The 21,256-nt window shown below is 37.6% G+C and overlaps 1 protein-coding gene across 6 annotated transcripts in view; it reads left to right on the plus strand.

The window, feature by feature from the left end:
- Window positions 1-21,256, plus strand: part of LOC138744073 (cilia- and flagella-associated protein 46) — a 193,838-nt gene that overhangs the window by 171,311 nt on the left and 1,271 nt on the right. For 4 of the 6 annotated variants that reach the window (XM_069899562.1, XM_069899561.1, XM_069899564.1 and 1 more), the window contains 7 exons: window positions 247-307; window positions 2,181-2,216; window positions 4,260-4,362; window positions 6,481-6,593; window positions 14,108-14,189; window positions 17,848-17,984; window positions 19,531-19,641. In XM_069899562.1, the coding sequence (XP_069755663.1) occupies window positions 247-307; window positions 2,181-2,216; window positions 4,260-4,362; window positions 6,481-6,593; window positions 14,108-14,189; window positions 17,848-17,984; window positions 19,531-19,641 (643 nt within the window). Of the gene's footprint in view, window positions 1-246; window positions 308-2,180; window positions 2,217-4,259; window positions 4,363-4,549; window positions 4,748-6,480; window positions 6,594-14,107; window positions 14,190-17,847; window positions 17,985-19,530; window positions 19,642-21,256 lie in introns of those variants that run through there. The other 2 variants (XR_011345240.1, XR_011345241.1) reach the window with 2 other exon arrangements.

Consider the following 21,256-nt stretch of genomic DNA (forward strand, 5'->3'; position numbering starts at 1 on the left):
TGGCATATGAGGGAGAGCTCATAATTTTGGAGTGTTCTAAATATATTTATATCAGTAGCAATAAGAAAGCTGTCAACAAGCATGTTTGGAGTTTTGATGGGCTGATCCACCACCAGATTAGCTGAGATGTTCCAAATTCTACTGACTGCTTTAAAGTAGAAAATGTAAAATATTAATGTATCACCAAAATTTGAATTGGAAATTGTTTCAGCTTTGCTTTATGTTTTATTTTTGTTTAAACTACAGGTTGCAATTGATCGTATTTTACCACCTAATTGTTTTCCTGTGGATACTCACAACTTCAGATGTATCCTTTCAATTAATTTTAATCTTTTAAATAATTTATAGAATATGAATTTGTATGAATTGTGAATGAGTAATTGAATTATTGGCATTAACAGAAATAGACATTTGTGCTTCAAAAATTGTTACTCTTTTGGAAATATTTATTTTCTCAACATTTAATTGCATCTTTTCTTTGTTTCTTCATATTTTCCACATGACATTCATTCTTGGTCAATCATCTAGCCACTCTAAGCTCCAGAATCCTCTCATTATCTTTCTGATAACCAAATTTGTTGATTTTGAGAGTGGTTTGTCATTGAGATGAGTATTGAAGAATTGTATAGAATCCTTTGGTATCTTAAGACTGAAAGAAAAATCAAATTTCTTCCTTGATGTTCAGTGAAAAATATAGCACTGTATCACTAAGCATTTCAATCTATTTCCAAAATTCAAATAGTTTGAAATCAGTTCAATTAAATTTGATATAGTAGTAATGTAACATAGAGTGTATTACATGTATTAACATGGAGCGTATTACTTTGGATGAACTCAAAGAGAAAAAAAATCAAGCTGCTGCTTTGTTTTAAGAAAGTCTTATTTCTTCATCAGAAAAATTTCAATTAAAAAATTGTCACATTCTATCTTTTATACCATCCCAAAGATTCAATATAACATGTAAAATGCATTGACTTTAATTGGGTCATGGTATGATGGGATGTCTAAGGCCAAGTTTGGGTAAAGAATTTCTCACTTCCAAGGTGCTTTAAAAATCAGAACAATCTAGAAGTACTGTAGTAAAACATATTTCCTATATTGTTTTAACACATCATAATAATTATGAAGATTCTGTAAGACCTTAAAACATAGGAGCCCATTGAGTCTTCCCCACCATTCCATTGTGGCTGATTTACTATTCTTTCCAATGCTATTCTCCTGCCTTCTCCCCATAACCCTTGATTCCCCTCTGAATCAAGAAGCTATCTACGTCTGTCTTAAATATACCCAATGACTTGCCCATCTGTGTGAAGAAATTCCTTCTCATCTCTGTTCTGAAGGGATGTTTTTGTTTTGAGGCTGTGCCTCAAAAATCTGGTCCCAGATTCCCTCGCCATTGAAAACAACCTCTCCAAGTCCACTGCAACTTGTCCTTTGAGTATTCAATAAGTTTCAATGAGATTCCCACTCATTCTTCTTATCTCCAGCAAGGACAAAGTTAAAGAATTTCATGTATGTTACATTCTAAATGTAGTATTATGTGACAATAATGGAACCTTTACCTTTTCCTTTACAGATCCAGGCCCATTGAATGTTCTTCATATAAAAGCTCTCTCAATGATCATTGTAGAGAACCTCCTCTGAGCCTTCTCAAATACTAACTCATGCTTGGATAAGTAACCCAAAACTGTTCCCAATACTCCGTACAATGCCTTATAAAACCTCAAACTTACATATATGCCTATCTCCCTTCTTTAATACCTTTAGGGAATCTTGCACAATGACTCCCCAAATTCTTCTGCACCTCTGAGTTTTGATTTGTTGCTATTTTACTAAATAGTCTACCCCCTTATTCTTCCACCAAAGTGCATAATCATATACTTCTCTATACTGTATTCCATCTGCCATTTAATTCTCAATCTCTTGATGTAATGTAGTTGCTGATAAAAGACTAAACACAGCAGCACTTTTTGCAGTCTATTAAAGAACCTCGGTGATAGCAGAGTGTTATAGAAAATCAGGCAAATACTGCTCATGCTATTTCCAAAAATTGGTATGTATTGATGCGTGGCATCACAATCATGTAAAATAAGCTCTTATGATACAAAGGGATATAAACAATGCTCCAGACCTGAGTCCTCCATCAAGGTATCATGTTAAACTTTAACTGGTTTGGTCAGATATTGTAGATCCTTATGATGAACCTAATAACCTGGGTGAGAGAATATAACTGTAATTATACATTTTGGAAATTAGGTAGAGTTTCAAAGCAAGACATGCATCATAAATGCAGTTGCTAACCTGTCCACTCATGGTACTGCTTGGGTTCTACTTTTACTGCAGTGAATAATGAATGTAATAAGAGGCTTGTGTCTGGCCTGAGATTTTTTTTCCCAGAGCTGAAATAGCTAGCACAAGTGGATATAGATTTAAGGGAATATGCAAGATGTAAGTTCTTCAAACAGAGAGTGGTGGGTGCATGGAATGTACTGCTGGCAATTGTGGTGAAGGCAGGGGTGACAGGATATTTTAAAAGTCTATTAGATAGGCACATGAAACAGAAAAAAATGGAGAGTTATGCAGTAGAGAAATTCATGGTAGTTGGTAGAATAGTTTATTACACCATCTACACTAATTGTACATCAATCCCATATTCTTGTCAGCTCCGCCCAGATTCCAATATTCACATACAAATCAGAAACAATTTACAGTGGTCAGTTAATCTACCCACCTGCATGTCTTTGGGATGTGCAAGGAAAATAGAGAACCCAGTTTAAAAATAAACAGTCACAGAGAAAACGTACAAACTCCACACAGATAGTATCAATACCCAGGGTTGATCTGTATTAAATCAGATCTCTAACCATGTGAAGTGGTCACCATTCTACCTTTTCACAAAGTTTTTATGTTTCTCATGGCCACTAGTGGCTACACTAGAATTGGCCATGTCCAAAATAGTTGGACTTGCCTTAATCTCTGCCAGTCTACTTTTGCAGGTCATAGACAGTAGGTGCTGGAGTAGGCCAATTACCATTTTTCAGATCATGGCTGATCATTCTCTGTCAATATTCATTCCCTGCCTTATCCCCATAATCCTTAACTCCCCTGCCCACAAGAGCCTTATCTAACTCCCTTTTGAACATATCCAGCGAATCTGCCCTTACCACCCTCTTTGGCAAAGCATTCCACAGATCCAGACATCTCTGGGTAAAAAAAAATTTTCTCATCTCCGTCCTAAAGGTCCTTCCCTGTATTCTTAAACCATGCCCTCTAGTCCTAGTCTCTCTCAACATTTGGAACATGTAATCCGAATTCACCCTATCTAGCCCCTTGATGTCTCCCCTCATCCTTCTAAACTCCATCGCATATAAGCCCAGTCCTTCTAACCTTTCAACGTATGTCAATCCTGCCATCCCAGGAACCAACCTTGTAAATCTGCGCTGCACTCCCTCTATAGCGAGTATGTCCTTCCTCATGTGACATATTCTTTTATAAAAGAAAGGCAACTGTCAGTGGGTGTCTTGCAAAGTGTCTGGGTGTTGGGTCTGCCATGGCTGAGTTGGTGGATGCTGTGAGATAAGGGTGAGACAGTCAGCGAAGTTGCAATGAACCACAAGACACAAGTTGATTTGGTTACAGTCCCATTTGAAGGAGACTGTTGATGTTCTGGAGATGAGGGAGTACAGTATGGAGCAATTTTTGTGCATTTGATGAATCCTTGTGAGTGATGTTTTTGTAATACTGATTTCCATGCCTTTGAAAATTCCTCAAGACTTTGAAGCTTTTTGGTGAACTCCCATTTACGCTTGATTGTTGCTCTAGATCATTTTTAGATCACTTTAGATTGGGGTGATGGTAAAAGTAGACACAACAGTAATGCTTAAGGGGAATTGGACGCATGAAAAGAAAGAAGAAGGATAAGGACCAGGTGCAGGCTAGAGGGATAGGTCGATTGGTCAGTGCAAACATAGTGGGCTGAAGGACTGCTTCCCGTGTGCTGAACATTTCTATGTTCTAACACTAACCCACAGGAATGAAGTACTTCAACCACATATACCAAATATGCTCTAAGTAATCTTGCATTTTGTATAAAATATACTCAGATATTTGGTCAAAATAAATTAGGATACCACAAATTTTAAAATATTTTGTGCATAATGCAGATAGATAGAGGTGATTAATTTTGTGATTTGTTCATGGCAATAGATTCTGATTCTGTGAACTCTGATCACCTAATCTGTACTTTTTTTTTTGTCCAGACTTGTTTAGTCCTGTGAAGGTAATGACAGAAGTAATAGAAACATACAGTTCACAGTTCACAGGGCGCTGGGTTGGAGTTATGGGAAGTAAGCATGTCCCCAGGTAGGTTGTGGCAGCATTATTTTCCAAACTTTATTTAATCACACACTAGATGTGAGTGAAAGTTGTAAAGAAATGCTTAATTACATTTTCGGTTCTACACTACCGACGGCTTTTATCTATCGTGTCTGTTTTAGTCATTAGTATGGCATTTGCTTTGTTTTCAAAAGTGACACACATGCTTGTTCAGTTTATTTTTACATAATGAACAATATGTCAGCAATTTGCAAGAAAGAGGTCTGTGATTTCTTAAAATATCCCATGATGTTTTAAGAAAAACATGAACAATTAAAGAAATGGAAGAAGGGAAATGGCGGTGCTGGCTCGAAAGGCCGAAGGGCCTACTCCAGCTCCTATTGTCTATTGTCTATTAAAGGCAAGGTGAAAGGTAAGGTTACACCAGTGGTTTTCAAACTTCCCCTCCCTCCAAAACTCATTTTCCACCTTAAGTAATCCCTATGCCATCGGTGCTCTCTGATTAGTAAGAGATTGCTTAAGGTGGTATGTGGATGGAAAGAAAAAGTTTGAAAACCGCTGTTTTAATTGTCCCTCATTGACTCATTATGTGCACGGTTTCATAACTCCAAAGGAAATGGGCCAATGACAATTTTTCTCAAGCAAAATATTTCAGTAACAATTGGATCTAGAGCAGAGATTCTGAACCTTCCCTTCTCACTCATATCCCACCTTAAGCAATCCCTTACTAATATGAGTGGAAAGAAAAAGATTGAAAACCACTGAACTAGAATGTAGAGTTAAAGTAACTTGGCTGGCACTTTACCACCAAATACACCATGGATGCAGTGCATAACATGGACAGGATGAGTTTTGCCACCACCTTCCATTGCTAAAGTGGCCGACTTAGAAAAAGATCTGTGCGAACCTGTAAGCTTTCCTCCATGTCACAAACTGGAAGTAGATCTTACTATTTCTCTATTGTAGATCTGTCACATCCTGGAATTTCCCAAAAACATAATGGGAAAAATCACATATACCAACCAAAAAGGACAGTGAATACTGATTTAACCAGCAATGTTCACATCCAGTGTTCTGAAAGAAATATGGCCTGTCCTCGTGTTGTTTCTTTACTTTCAAGATTATTTTATTGATGTAAGAAAACAGATGTAATATTGCACAAAATTGCTTTTAGTTTGCCTTAGGCAGACAAGACTCGCTATGAGGAGAAATTTCTTGCCGCTCCTTTCAGTTAGAAAAAGAGACGCAAAAGAGAGTCCCTTCAGAGTCACTGAATTTCCGTGGATTCACCTCCGGTTTTCCCGCAGCCTCTGCAAACACACAGACTTCAATCCAAACCCTCGGCAACCCAAGCTCCAGATCAATCCTCCGACACAATCAGGAGCCCTTCAGCATCCTTTGACACCTTCTTGCATCCCAGTTCTGAGACTGTCAGCCAGTCTCAAGCTAGTCTCCAGCAGCCTCTGCCTGGTGTGAGTCCTTTAACCATAGTCTCCAGCAGCATTCAGTTTGCATGGGTTTCTTGCCTTGAGTCATCAAAGCCCACTGGCTGTTCAACCGAAGAGCCCCTCACTGGTCTGCCACTGTGGTCACTGTCCTGTAGGACGTCTCTTCTGCTTCTTCTTCTCAAATGGGGGTTGGGGGTGGGTCTTCTTGTTACTGATGACCTGCACCAGTCATCTACTTCCTCAGAGTCTGTAACCTCTTGAGGCTACTGCAAACTCAGGCACTGCCATCTTGGGCCCAGATCCCGCAGTTGTAGGATTTTAAAATAAATCACTGTTGGCTCCTTTAACTGAATGTAGTTGGATAGGGCAGTAGAACCCTGCAGAGGAGCGCTGTGTCTGCACTCCCTGCTCTTCACTGATCCTTCCAACAACCTCGCTGCTGTTGCAGCGGCTACCATTACAATACAGTTTTGCAACTAAGTGACAATCAACTCTCAAAAAAAAAGTCAGCCGATTGAAAAAATTTGAAAAAAAATGGTGTCTTTTAAGTCATAACCTCTGAAAATGTAACTATTGGTTCACGGTGACAATGTTTACGATTCATTGAAAATATTTTCTGCATTTCTGTTTACTCATATGTTCAAATTACATATTTAATGTTGTACTAGGTCATAATATGGACATTTTTCCTTTGTAGTCATGCAAAATGGGAAGAATTTTTGAAAAGTTGCAGTGCATTCATCTTTTATGGAAAAGAACATTTTCTTGCAAATTTATTGCCATCAAAACTTGTTTCCATGAATTTTCCAGGTATTTAGATATTTGGTCCTATTTGAATTCCTAGTTTTTTGTTCCAGCAGCAGCAATTTAAAATAATCTGTCAGTAACATTAATTATGACATTCCAAAACTGGTTGCCCCACATGGGTTTCAATTTATGAGGCCTTGAACCATAGAACACTACAGCACAGAAACTGGCCCTTTTGGCCCTTCTAGACAAACTCTTTTCTATTTTGCCTAGTCCCATTGACCTGTTCCCAGTCCGTACCCCACTAGACCTCTCCTATCCATGCACCTGTCCAAATTCTTCTTAAATGTTAAAATTGAACTCTCATTCACCACCTCAGCTGGCAGACTGTTCCACGCTCCCACCACTCTGTGTGTGAAGAAGTTTACCCCTTAGACAAGGATGTTTTTTATCTCCAGTCTTGATAATATAATAGCAATAGAGCCACCAGCAGAAGTAATTAGGAGCAATTTGAAAATGAAGGGATTTAACGTTGGTCAAGAAGAGCATAAAATTAGTTTATTTGCAGATGATGTTTGAATATTGTGATAGATTATGTTTTTGGGAAATAAAATGCGGCAGATTTGTTAGTGTAGGCCACATACAAACACTTTAAAATAGATCTTACTTAAAATACTGGAGCTTGCTCGTGCTAGATATTTCGGCTGCAAGAGCCTTTGCAAAAGCTTTGGCAAGTGCCCAAGAGACTTCACTAAAGAATTGTTGTTTACAAAAAGGCCTTATCTGCAAGAAGGAAAAGGAAGCCGTGGTGAAGAGCACCTGATGTCAGAGGTTGGTGAAGGCCCCGCAGAGTCATGACCCCCTCCGACTGGTGGACTGCAAAAATGGCTCTCTGAACCAAACAAAAGTGTGCAACTGCACAATCTAAGGAGAAGGAAAACACCGACAGGAGCGGGCAACCACGGCGCAACCGGCTGAGGGATGCCCGACACCAGGGCTCTCTGCTGGAAGAAGAGGAAAGCAGAAGGAGAGGGAGTGAAGTACCAGGTGAGAAAGAAAGTCGACGGGGTGAAAGGAAAGAAGAGCAGCAGCAGGAGGCTCAACAGATGAGCAGCTCAGAAGAAGAGGACCAACAGCAAGAGGCCAAGCAAGAAGAGGCCTGACCAAGTGAGACAAGCAACTCATCAGGAAAGTCAGAAGAGACACAGATACAAAGAAGAGGAGAAGAAGAAGACACAAACATAGGTACAGACATAGAAGAAGAGGAAGAAGAAGACCAAGATCTTCACAGAGAAATAGAAGGTAAAACAGATGGACAGAATATAGATAAAGCTTTTTTTCAAGAACAAATGAGAGCATTAAAAGAATGGTTGTCATTAGAATTTAGTGTAATCAAAAGAAAAATGAAAAGAACAGAAGATAAAATGCAAAATTAGAGCTAGTCATGACAGAAATGGGGAAAAGAGTAGAAAATGTGGAAGAACGAGAAATGGCTATAGAAATGGAAGTAAACGACGAGGAAAATTGGAAGAAAGTGATAAAAAATTAAAGAGACACAAGAGTTGTTAGCTCAGAAAATTGATATGTTGGAAAATTATAGTAGGCGAAACAACATAAAAATAGTGGGCCTAAAGGAAGATGAAGAAGGCACAGATATGAAGGAATTTATAAAAGAATGGATCCCAAGGGTCCTGGGAATGACAGAAATACAGGAAGGAATGGAAATAGAAAGGGCACACAGAACACTTGCTCCAAAACCACAGACACATCAAAAACCAAGATCCATTTTAGTAAAATTTTTGAGATTATACGACAAGAGAAAATATAATGGAGCGGGCAAGAAATAAAATTAGAGAAGACGATAAACCATTGGAATACAAAGGTCAAAAAATATATTTTTACCCTGACACAAGTTTTGAACTCTTAAAGAAGAGGAGGGAGTTCAATACAGCAAAATCGATCCTATGGAAAAAAAGTTATAAATTTATGTTAAGACATCCAGCTGTGCTTAAAATATTTATCTCCGCGGAACAAAACAGACTGTTCTCAGATCCGGAGGAAGCACAAGAATTTGCAGAACGCTTGCAGGACAGAAGGAGAGATGAAGAGATGCAACAAGAATGAAGAATGGCGATAAAATATATATAAATATGTAAAAACAATGATTATGTAAAGAACTAAAGAAGGGAAAGAGAAGGGAAGAAAGGAAGTAAGGGGAAAAAAAGGGAGAACTTTGTTATATGTGTTTAAAAAACTTTTCTGGGGGGGTTGGGGGGAGAGAATAACCGTCAAAGCGAAATCAGTCGACGCTTGCGAGCAGGTTCGCAATCCAAATGGAAAGGGGAGTTGTGGTTGCCTGGCAAGGGATAAGGGGCAACTCGGAGAGGAGGGGGATATTTAGGGTTAAGGGAATATTGGATGTGGGAGTTGTTGGAGTATTTTATGTTTTAAATGTTTTGTCAGACAATAAGTTTAAAAAGGGAAAACAGATGAAAAGGGGGGTGGTGGTGGTGAGGAAGCGGAAATGAGGTGTAAACAGGATATGAGATGGCCATGTTGAACTATATGACTATAAACATTAATGGAATACATAACCAAATTAAAAGGAAGAGGCTATTAAATTTACTGAAAAAATAGATATAGAATTTATGTAGGAAACGGATCTAATTGAAGTGGAACATAACAAATTAAAGAGAGACTGGGTAGGGCACGTAGCAGCAGGATCATATTATTCAAAAGCTAGAGGTGTAGCTATATTAATTAATAAAAATGTACCAATCAAAATAGAGGAGGAAATAATAGATCAGCAGGGAGGTATGTAATGATAAAGTGTCAGATATATTCAGAATTTTGGAATTTGCTCAATATATATGCACCTAATGAAGAGGATCAAAAGTTTATGCAAGATATTTTTTTGAAGATTGTAGATACACCAGGAAATATATTGATAGGAGGGGATTTTAACCTTAATTTGGATCCAATGTTGGATAAAACTGGACAAAAGACTAGCAAAAAGAATAAAGTGGCCAAATTTATGGTTAATTCAATGCAGAAAATGAAACTTATGGATATATGGAGGAGGCAGCACCCAAGAGAGAAGGAATACTCATATTATTCGAGTAGGCATAAAACATACTCAAGGATTGATATGTTTTTGTTGTTAGCCCATATTCAAGGGAGAGTTAGGAAAACTGAATATTAAGCTAGATTACTATCTGATCATTCACCCCTGTTATTACCAATAGAACTGGAGGACATCCCACCAAGAACATATAGATGGAGGTTAAACTCCATGCTACTTAAAAGGCAGGAATTTAGAGAGTTTATTGAATGCCAAATTAAAACATATTTTGAAATATGTATGAAGACAAATTTATATTATGGGACGCAATGAAAGCCTTCATTAGAGGCCAGATAATAAGTTATGTTACTAAGATGAAAAAGGACTACAATCGGGAAATAGAGTAGTTGGAAAGGGAGATAGTAAGTACAGAAAAGGAACTTATAAAAAGGGATGATATAACAAAAAGAAGAGATTTGGCAGACAAGAATATAAAACACGAAACATTACAAACGTATAAGGTGGAGAAGAACATAATGAAAATAAAGCAAAAGTATTACGAACTAGGAGAAAAAACACATAAAATATTAGCCTGGCAACTTAAAACAGAACAAGCTAAAAGAACTGTATTGAAATCAAGGAAAAAGGACAAACAAATCACATATAATCCAATAGAGATTAATGAGAACTTTAAGGAATTTTATGAACAATTATATCAAACTGAGAATGAGGGGAAAGATGATAAAATAGAAGAGTTTTTAGCTAAAATTGAACTGCCGAAATTGCAAGTAGAGGAACAAAACAAACTGATAAAACCATTTGAAATAGAGGAAGTACAGGATATATTAAAAAAGCTGCCGAACAATAAAACACCAGGAGAGGATGGATTCCAATAGAATTCTATAAAACATTTAAAGAGTTATTAATTCCTCCTCTCCTGGAAGTAATGAACCAGATAGAAGAAGAAACACAAAACTTGCCAGATTCATGTAAGACAGCAATAATTACAATAATACCAAAGGCAGGGAAGGATCCACTAACACCAGCATCATATAAACCAATATCTCTACTTAATTCAGATTATATAATAGCGAAATTATTAGCAAACGGATTGGCCGATTGCGTACCAAAAATAATAAAACAAGATCAAACTGGATTTATTAAGAAAAGACAAACAATGGACAATATCTGTAAGTTCATTAACTTAATCCATGCAGTACAAGGAAACAAGACGCCAACAGCGGCTGTTGCTTTAGACGCAGAAAAAGCCTTTGACAGAGTAGAATGAATTATTTGTTCAAGGTATTACAGAGGTTCAATCTACCAGAAAAATATATTAATTGGATTAAAGCATTATATAATGGACCATTGGCGAAGGTAACAGTAAATGGATATGTATCGAACCAATTTAAATTAAGTAGGTCAACTAGACAGGGATGTCCATTATTCCCCCTCACTGTTCGCTTTAGCAATAGAAACATTGGCAAAACTGATAAGAACAGAAAATAAAATAAAAGGGATAAAAATAAAGGAGAAGGAGTATAAAATCAGTTTATTTGCAGATGACATCATAGTATACTTATCATAACCAGAAATATCAATAAAAGATTTACATAAGAAATTGAAGGAATATGGAGAAATATTGGGGTACAAGATCAACGCAAATAAAAGTGAAGTGATGCCAATGAGTAATGCGGATTATACAGAATTTAAAAAAGGAATCACCATTTAAATGACAAACACAAGCAATCTGATACCTAGGTATTAGGTTAGATAATAACTTAAGCCACCTGTACAAATTAAATTATCAGCTACTAATAAAGAAATTGTAGGAAGATTTAGAACATTGGGAAGAATTACCGCTAATGTTGATAGGGAGGGTAAACTGCATTAAAATGAGTGTCTTCTCAAGGATACAATACTTATTTCAGTCGTTACCAATTCCCTTAACAGAGAAATTCTTGTGGAAAGGGGGGAAACTGAGGATAGCATTAGATAAATTAACAGAGAGGTGGTTTGCAGTTACCAAACTTTAAAAATTATTATAGAGCAACACAATTAAGGTATTTATCAGATTTTTACCAGACAAGGGAAAAACCAGACTGGACTAAGATAGAACTAGATAAAATAGGGGAGAAGGTACCGGAACATATACTTTATAAGTGAGATGAAAAGCTGGTACAATATAAAAGCTCACCAGTACTGCATCATTTACTCAATATATGGAAGAAGATCCACTTTGAAAGGAAAAAAACAAATTACCAAATACCAAAATTACTATTGACGCAATATCTGCTAATCCCTTTTACAATAGATAACCATTCCTTTAGAGAATGAGAGAGAAAAGGAATCAAAAGAATAGAAAATTGTTTTTTGGGAAATAATTTATTTACATTTGAACAGTTGAAATACAAATATGGTATAACTCGTGATACAATGTTTGCATATCATCAACTGAAAGCTTATTTAAAGGATAAATTGGGAAACAGACTGAGATTACCAGAAGGAAGCAGCTTGGAATATGTGATTACAGACACAATGATAATTAAAAGATTTATAACAAACATGTATATTAAGCTGCAAGATAATGAAAATGATGAAATAAGCTATAAACCCAAACAAAAGTGGGAAAAAGATTTAAACATAAAGATAAAAAATGAAGTATGGGAAAAGTTAATGAAGAATATAATAAACACAAGGTTACGCATGATACAGTATAATTGGTTACACAGGTTATATATCATGCCCCAAAAGTTTAAAAAAATGGGATCCTACATTATCAGATAGATGTTTTTTGCTGTAAGAAGGAAATGAGAACAACAGTATGTGCAATTTGAGCATATGAGAGAGTGAAAATGTTTTGGGAAGATCTAAATCAGGTAAGTAATATAAGAAGTAAGGAATTAGGCCTCAAATTGGATAAAGTGTAAAAAAGATTTATTATGATAGCCTTAGCAGGAACAAAAAAATGTATAATGTTAACTTGGAAAATGAAAGAGAGCCTGAGAATACAGCAATGGTACATGGAAATGAATAAACGTATTCCATTGGAAAAAATAACATATAATTTAAAAAATAAAGTCACATTATTTGAACAAATTTGGGAACCGTACATGGAACATAATAGAGAGGGCTTGCCTCGGACCTCCATCCCCAAAATGATAAGAAGACAAAAAGACTTGATCCAGTGTGTAAAAGTAGATGACACATTTTTTTTGTTTATTTTTCATTGTGTGATGACATTGTTTAATGGTTTTATTGTATTGTATATGTTGAATATTTATTGGTTTTGAAGGAGGGAAGGAAGGGAGGGGGGGAGGAAGAAAATGCCACTGTGTATCTTTTATGAGAACATTTGTATATATTTTGGTTGATATGGTTCATAGTGTGAAAAATAAAAAAAAAGAAGAAAGTGTGATGCTATAGGATTACATGTCAGTCTGATAAAAATCTTGCTGTGGATTATGATGATGTTGGTGGATTCCAGCATCTAAATGGTCCCTAAATTTGTTGGTGTTTCTCTTCTTAATGTTGTATTGACAAAAAAGATAACTTACTGATTGCCCAGCAATGGGGAGGATATCAATCTCAGAAAGGGTGCAGGGCAGGACTTGTGTTACAAGGAGAAGTTGGACAGGCTGGGTCTTTTTACCCTATCTTAGATCATAGAATGCTGATGGATGACCTTGTCGAGGCTCATAAAATTATGAAGGGTTGGGATAAAATGAATGCTTGTAGTCTATTTACTAGTTTAGACAATTTTAGAGCTATTGGGCATGAGTTAGAATGAGAGGAGAGAAAATTAAGGAGGAGCTGAGGAGCAACTTTTTTTACTCATCTAGATCTGTATCTGTTTCTATAAGTGGGTATAATTATAATGTTCAGAAAGGATTTAGACAGATATATAGATAGGAATGGCTTGAAATGCCATGGAGTAAATGCAGGCAACTCTGCCGATCCCAGAATGACAGGTGTAAAATGACTATGTTCCTGGGCCAGTATGCAGATATCATGTAAGAGTTCAAAATTTGTCCTCAGTTGCTCATACTAAGCATGCAAGTATGATGGACTGTATTCCACTTCAAAGAAAATTGCTCCATTTAACTCAATGGAGCCACATTACAAGAATATATATTTGTGCATGTGTTAAGGTACCAAGGACAGACTCTTACATGGAATTTGTGATTGTGATTGTTCCAAAGTTTAAATCAAAGTATGTGTGATCTATGATTTTCATTTAACTTCCACTAGTTGCAATAAACTGGAGTGCAAATTTGCTAGTACTTAAATACTCAGGGGTTTTCTACGGCCGGGATGGATTCGCATCTTTTCCATTTTTTGGCCCTCTTTGAAAGGTGGTAAACTGCAAAATTCATTGATGGTTCACCATTTCTGTAAAAGAGGCATTCATAAAGAAAGGATAAAATCAGCAGCATGGATGTAATTAGTTGTCAATGTTTGGATAAATATTTGTTTTTTGTATTTTTTTTTGAACCTTTTTTGTTTATTTCCCTAGATTGTCAACTGGTGGTTCTTCTTGATCTTGTCCAAACGAGTCAAAGCTTCCGAAGGCAGTCAATACTGGATAGGTCAAAAAGGTAATACTTAAAGAGGATCACTGGGGTCTTCCTTTTCTCTGTTGACGACATTTACCAAGAATGTTGCTTAACGAGGGCTCAGAGAATTATTGAGGAACATTTTCATCCAACAAATGGCATCTTTAACCCACTATCATCATAGAGGGATAGGAAGATCAAAATCGGGACTGCCAGGCTTGGAAATAGCAGGCTGTAAGATTGTTGAACAGTATCCTGTAACTGAATAAATCATCCCAAAATGTTTATATGTATTTTTATGCAAGGAGTATTGTTAGAAAGGCTAACGATCTTAGGGCATGGATTATGATATTGTAGTTATTAGTGAGACTTGGTTGCAGGATGGGCAGGACTGGCATCTTAATGTTCTATGTAGATGAACATTTTGGGTTCATGAGCCTCGTTATTAAAGAAAAGGATAAGTCTGGTCCTCATGTTAGGATTCTAAATTGGAGAAAGGCAAATTTTGTGGAAATGAGAAAGGATCTAGGAAGAGGGGATTAGGATATGTTGTTTTATGGCAAGGGTGTGATAGGTAGGTGGATGGACTTTAAAGGAGAAATCTTGACAATACAGAGTTTGCATGTTCCTGTTAGGATTAAGGCAAAGTTACAAGGCATAGGAACCCTAATTTTCAAGGGATATTGGCGATCTGGTTAAGAAGAGGGAGGTGAATAGCAAGTATAGGCAACAAGGAGCTCATGAGACACTTGAAGAATACCAAAAAAATGCAAGAAAATACTCAAGAAAGAAATCAGGAAGGCAAAAAGAAGACACGAGGGTGCTCTGGCAGATAATGTGAAAGTAAACCCGAAGGGTTTCTACAAATATATTACAAGTAAAAGGATAGTAAGGGACAAAATTGGACCCTTAGAGGAACAGAGCAGTCAACTATATGTGGAGCCTCATGCAATGGGGGAAAATCTTAATTTTTTTTTTGCATCAGTATTTACTCAGGAAACTGGCACAGTGTAGAAAGAAAGGAAGGGAAACAAACAATAAAGTCATGGAGGTTAAGAAGCTTGCTGCCTTACAGTAAATAAAGGTAAATAAATTACCTGGGCCAGCTATGATATTCCCTCGGACCTTGAGGGAGACTAGAGTAGAAATTTCAGGGGCCCGAGCTGATATAGTCAAAATATCTTTGGCCATGAGTGAAGTGCCAGAGGATTGGAGGGTAGCTCATGTTGCCCCATTGTTTAAAAAGGGCTCCGAAAATAAACCAGATAATTATAGGCTGGTTAGCATGATGTCAGTAGTGGATAAATTGTTGGAGGAGGTCAGTGGGACTAGGGAGATGATGATTGACACAGACTAGAGGGTCCAAATGACCTGTTTTCTGTGCTTTACTATTCTATGATTCTATATATGTGTATTGTCTGTGTGCTCACCAAGGTCCAGAGAAATGGTTTTGTCTGCTTTTATATGTAGAGTCAGATGATAAACTTGAATTTGAAAAAATGAAATTGAGTAGAAGCCTGTACGCATCACATAAAGAATTTTGCTTCTCAGGAGATAGGCTGTGGGTTTGAGTTGTCCATTGTCTGATCATCTAAAACTTCAGGAAAGTGTCTAACAGTCAGAGATTCAAAGTATCGCCCAGCCTTTTTCTAGTTGTTTCACTATCTGCAGTACCTACCTGTACTTGCTTACAGCAAATGTGGAGGTTGAAATAAGACTTGAATGATGGCTCATCCTCATCTGGCATAATCTGAAGCACCCCTCTCCTATTCCCTAAAAGGGACTCCTTGACAGAATTGGACAGGAAGCAAGGTGATAGGTGGGGACTTGTTTTCAGACTCGTGCTGCCGGTCTCTCCCCCTCGCTCACCCGACTCGTGCTGCCGTCTCTCTCCCCACTTGCCGGATTTTGGAGCTTTCCAGATTTTAGATGCTGGATAAAGGATTGTGTACCTGTACTGGATAAATTATTGGAAGGTGTTCTGAGAGATCGGGTCTACAAGTATTTGGACAGCCAAGGGCTGATTGGACAGTCACCATGGGCTTTTTATGTGGAGGGTCATGTTTTTTAATGAGGTTACCAAGGTAATGAATCTGAATCAGGATTTATGGTCATGAACAAGTCATGAAGTTTGGTGTTTTATGGCAGCGTCACAGTGCAAGCACACATATTATAACCATCTTACGACCTTACTATCAAAATGAAATAATAATAACAATAATAGGGCACATAAAATAAGGCAGTGTCTTTGGTTATTTAGGAATTTGATGGCAGAGGGGAAGAAGCTGTCCTTGTACTGCTGAGTGCTCATCTTTAGGCTCCTGTACCTTTCCCCCAATGCTAGCAGAGTGAAGAGGGCATGGCCTGGGTGGTGAGGGTCTTTGAGGATGGAGGTTGCTTTTTTAAGACACCACCTCATATAGGTGTCCTCAATGGAGTGAAGTTTGGTGCCTGTGATGTCACAAGCTGAGTTAACAGCCCTCTGGAGTTTATTCTTGTCCTGAGATTTGGTGCATCCGTACCAGGCAGTGATGCAACCAGCTAGAATGCTCTCCACGGTTCACCTGTAGAGATTTATGAGACTTTTCAGTGGCATACTGAACCACCTCAGACACCCCACAAAGTATAGCCGCTGGTGAGCCTTCTTTGTGACTGCATAAATGTGGAGGCTCCAGGACAGATCCTTGGAGATGTTGACACCCAGAAATTTGAAGTTCTTGATTGTCTCCACTACTGAGCCCTTGATGAGGACTAGACTGTGTTCCCTTGACTTCCTCTTGAAGTCCACAACCATCTCCTTGGTTTTGCTGACTTTGAGCACAAGTTTGGTGACATTCCACCATTCAATGAGCTGATCTACCTCCCTCCTGCACGCTTCCTCATTGAAGCATGAAGGAAGACAAAGGAAAGGCTGCGGATGTTGTCTACATGGACTTTTATAAGGCCTTTGACAAGGTCCCACATGGAAGGTTAGTTCAGAAGGTTCAGATGCTCAGTATCCATGGAGAGGTTGTAAAATGGATTGTAAATTGGCTGACTGGGAGAAGACAGAGAGTGGTAGTGAATGATTGTTTCTTGGACTAGAGGCCTGTGGCTAGTGGTGGGCCTCAGGGCCAGTGGTGGGCCTCAGGGCCAGTGGTGGGCCTCAGGGCCAGTGGTGAGCCTCAGGGCCAGTGGTGGGCCTCAGGGCCAGTGGTGGGCCTCAGGGCCAGTGGTGGGCCTCAGGGCTAGTGGTGCCTCAGGGATCGGTGTTGCAATCATGTTGTCTGTTGTCAATGATCTGGATGATCAGGTGGTAAATTGGATCAGCACATTTACTGATGACACTAAGATTAGAGGCGTTGTGGACAGTGAGTAGGGGCAGCACAATTAGCATCATGCAGTGCTGTTAAATCACCAGCGTCTGGGGTTCGAATTCAGTTCTGTCTATAAGGAATTTGTACGTTCTCCCCATGTCTGCGTCAGTTTCCTCTGGGCTCTCTGGTTTCTTCCCACTGTTCCAAAACGTACAGGTGTTGTAGGTCAATTGAGTGTAATTGGGTGGCACGGATTTGTGGGCCAAAAGGACCTGTTACTGTGCTATACGTCTAAATTTTAAAATGTAAAATTCACTGTATCGTTGAGTCTAAGAAAACTTGTTTTTATCACAAATTTATTGTGCAGCAATTTTATTTATTTTCTTATTTCTGTTTGTTGACAGTGCATTGCAGTTGTCAACAGAGGGACAAATGGATACAGCAATACTCTTGAGCCTGACTGGAGTTCGTTCTGTTATGTTTAATCAGTGGCATTGTACTCTTCAAGACAATGCCTTGAAGTTCAAGGAATTATCAAAAAGTAAGGATATTTCAAGCCAAATCTTTACCCACTCTCTTAATATGCACTAGTTCTTCGTAGCCTCCTATGTCTTCACCACTTACTTTCCTATATAATTTGTCCCTTCAGAAAAATCAAGCAATCCTACATTTTTGCTTTCATTCATGTCATTTATATAAAGACAGAAAGTTGACACCACAGCATTGATCCTTGGGGCCACTTCTTACCTAACAGAAAAAAAAAGATTTTTGCCAACCATCTGTTTCTGTATTTGAGACAATCTTTTCACTTGAGCAACATGTTACATGCTATACCATAAGCTTTTACTTTCTGCAATAGTGTAGCACTTCATCGATTATCTTCTTGAAGTCCAAGTAAAGTGAATCCAATAGTTTTCCTTTTATCCACAACCCAAATTAAAGAATTGGGGCGAAATAGATAGTCCTTTCAAATAACTTGCAGAACTACAGTTTCTGAAATGTTGTGTTTCCATGTGATATGGAATGGGATTGAAGGAGATATTTTCAGCAGGAATTTTTATGCTGCTCCATTGATGAAGAAACACTGTTTTAAAAGTGCCCGTCTCAAACCCTGATTTTTGTGCAAGATTTCTTCAATTTTGTTTACAACCAGTTCCCATTCCAAAAGTATTAGTTGAAGAAATGCTGCCATGGACTATCATTAGTGAATTAAAAGATTGTTATTAGAGTCTATAGGCTAAGCACAAATAAAAATGTTTCATTTAATAGTCAGAAAATACAGATTTATTTAAATTAAGGAGCATGGAAAGATGCATTTTATGTTTGTATCTGTTTTTCACGATACAGAAGTAATTATTGAGTCCATTAAGTGTATCCATCACTAAGTTAAATCAGATATCATTTGTACTCAAAAATTATAAGTTTTCAGAAAAACACATTTGATAAGTCACATGAAACATTCCTAAGTAAACAAAGATAAACTGGAAAGACACAACAGGTCAGGCAGCATCTATGGAGAGAAATTATTAGTCAGTATTTTAGTTTGGGGGAATTTATCAAGAATGTACAAACTCCACATCATCAGCTCCTGAGGTCACTCTCAAACCCGAATCACTGAGAAACAGCAGCAATTTATGCACCATTATACCACGCTAATCCACTTGCAGCCTCAAATTTGGGGGCCTCTGCTGTACAAATAATTTTGGAGGTCCTAGCCATTCCAAAGATTTCCACTTTGGCTTGCATTCATATCAAATGATTACAGTAATATTTTAATCAGAAAGTCAGACTGTTTACTTTCATTCACACAAAAAAACCCCAATTAACAGAATGCCTGAACAGTCTGTCGTGGTTGGTAATTTTCTCGAATCAGTCCCAAGTAGTTACCTGAGAACAGGGGTAAATTAAAACAGGGAGCAGAAAATCAGTGTCATCTCAGGACACATTAATGTACTGCACTCAGCTGCGCAACGTAGTCTGCAAGTGGAGTGGGAGCAGGAAAGTCAGCTTAAGATTTTAGTTGTCAGCAGTTTGGACAGAGATTCACTGAATAAATTACGTTAATCATTTATTATATTTTATTTCAGATTTGTTGGAGCTTGGCAAAACAACTGGCCAAACAATCCTTGAAATTACCAAATCTAGAAATGTTTCTAAAATTGAGACAGAAATTTCTGCTGGAAAGCCAAATGATAAAGGTATCTTTTAACTAAAATATTGCATAAACCTAACCATCATTGTATGTTCTTCACTGATTTGTGGTCTGAATGAACAGTTAAATGCCCAATTGAAGCAGTTTCTTGTTTAAAATGAACCTCAAAAAAAGTGTGTTGCTTTGATGACTTGATAGGGAACTGGTAATAATCATAAATGTTGATGTCTGCTCCATCTGTTTTCATTCGGAGAGAAGCAAGATAATATTAGATTCTCAGTAAAATAAGATAATGTATACTAACCTTTAGTATAATTATGCAATTTTATCAATCTATTATCACAATTCAAATATTTAAAGTAAAAGCAAAAAATTGGAGTTGACATCCTCAATAATTACTGAAACAAGATTTCTGAACAAGGAGATGAGATGTTATCCATGCATGTCCACAAATTTTCACTCCATGTTTCCATGTTTACTTGAACACCTTTACAATCAAACGTAGGCTGCCAGTTATTACAAGGTCACCATCCAGCTGTAGATAGTTTTAGTAGTTGATGTAGGTAAACATTGTGGGAATAGAGTAGAACATACTTGGGGGAATAGTTGGGATGGTCAAAATTCTTGGATATTAAGGAAAATGTAATTTATTTGCCACTTGTAATCCAATCTCTTTTGTAATAATAGAGAGATTGAACTGCTTGTGTAATTGTGAGAGTGATGAATTCCATGAATCATTAATATTTGGTTTTCATTTTATCATGGGGGAAAAGTCATATAATGGGCAAAGGTAATCCAAGGTGGATTCAAAACTAATTTGTGTCTTAATGCTGAAGGTGGATATTTTTCCCCAAAGTCTACTGAGGTGTGACCTTTGAAGGTATTTTTGCACCATGCTTTATTGTGGAAGTGTACTTGCAAACACAACTTCGGCTGAAGATTAAAATGGATTGTAGCAGTTATTCTTGCCAGGGAGCCATTGAAATCAAAATTCCTTATCATTATTGCTAAAAACCAACACCATTCTGGATTCTCATTTTCTCTCCCTCCTTCCCACATATTTCTCAGACTTTCATGTTTCATTTCCTTTCTATAGTTTGTTTATCTGGCCCACCTCTGCCACATTCATTGTAACCCTGTGGGTTTTCAAGTTATCTCTTTGCAAGGGGATAATCATTTTAAGGATAATCCAGTTCATATTGAAGCTGAGAGAACACAACATTTCTAGTTTAGGAAATTTCTACCTTCTACAGTTGTGTATTCGATGTCCAATGTTGTGTTTATTACAGGCAGTGCTCTCACTACTAAGGCAAACTTATGGAATCATCCATGTGTGACTCCATCCAGTGATTCACCCAAATAGAAATTCAACATCATTTGAAACTACAACTGGGGGACATATTCTCAAGGATTGGGGGAGTAGATTGATGATGGAGATGAGGAATAACTGCTTTTTCCAGAGACTAATGAATCTGTGGAACTCTCTGCCTAAAGAAGCAGTAGAGGGCTGCTATTCAAATATATTTAAGACATAGTTCGATATGTTTTTGCAGAATAGGGGAATTGAGGGTTATAAGGATAAGGAAAAGTAGATGGAGTTGAGTCCACAGCCAGATCACCCATGATCTTACTAAATGATAGAGCAGGCTCAACTGTCCAGA

This window comes from Narcine bancroftii, chromosome 10 (assembly GCF_036971445.1).
Source record: "Narcine bancroftii isolate sNarBan1 chromosome 10, sNarBan1.hap1, whole genome shotgun sequence".
NCBI classification, from domain to species: domain Eukaryota; kingdom Metazoa; phylum Chordata; class Chondrichthyes; order Torpediniformes; family Narcinidae; genus Narcine; species Narcine bancroftii.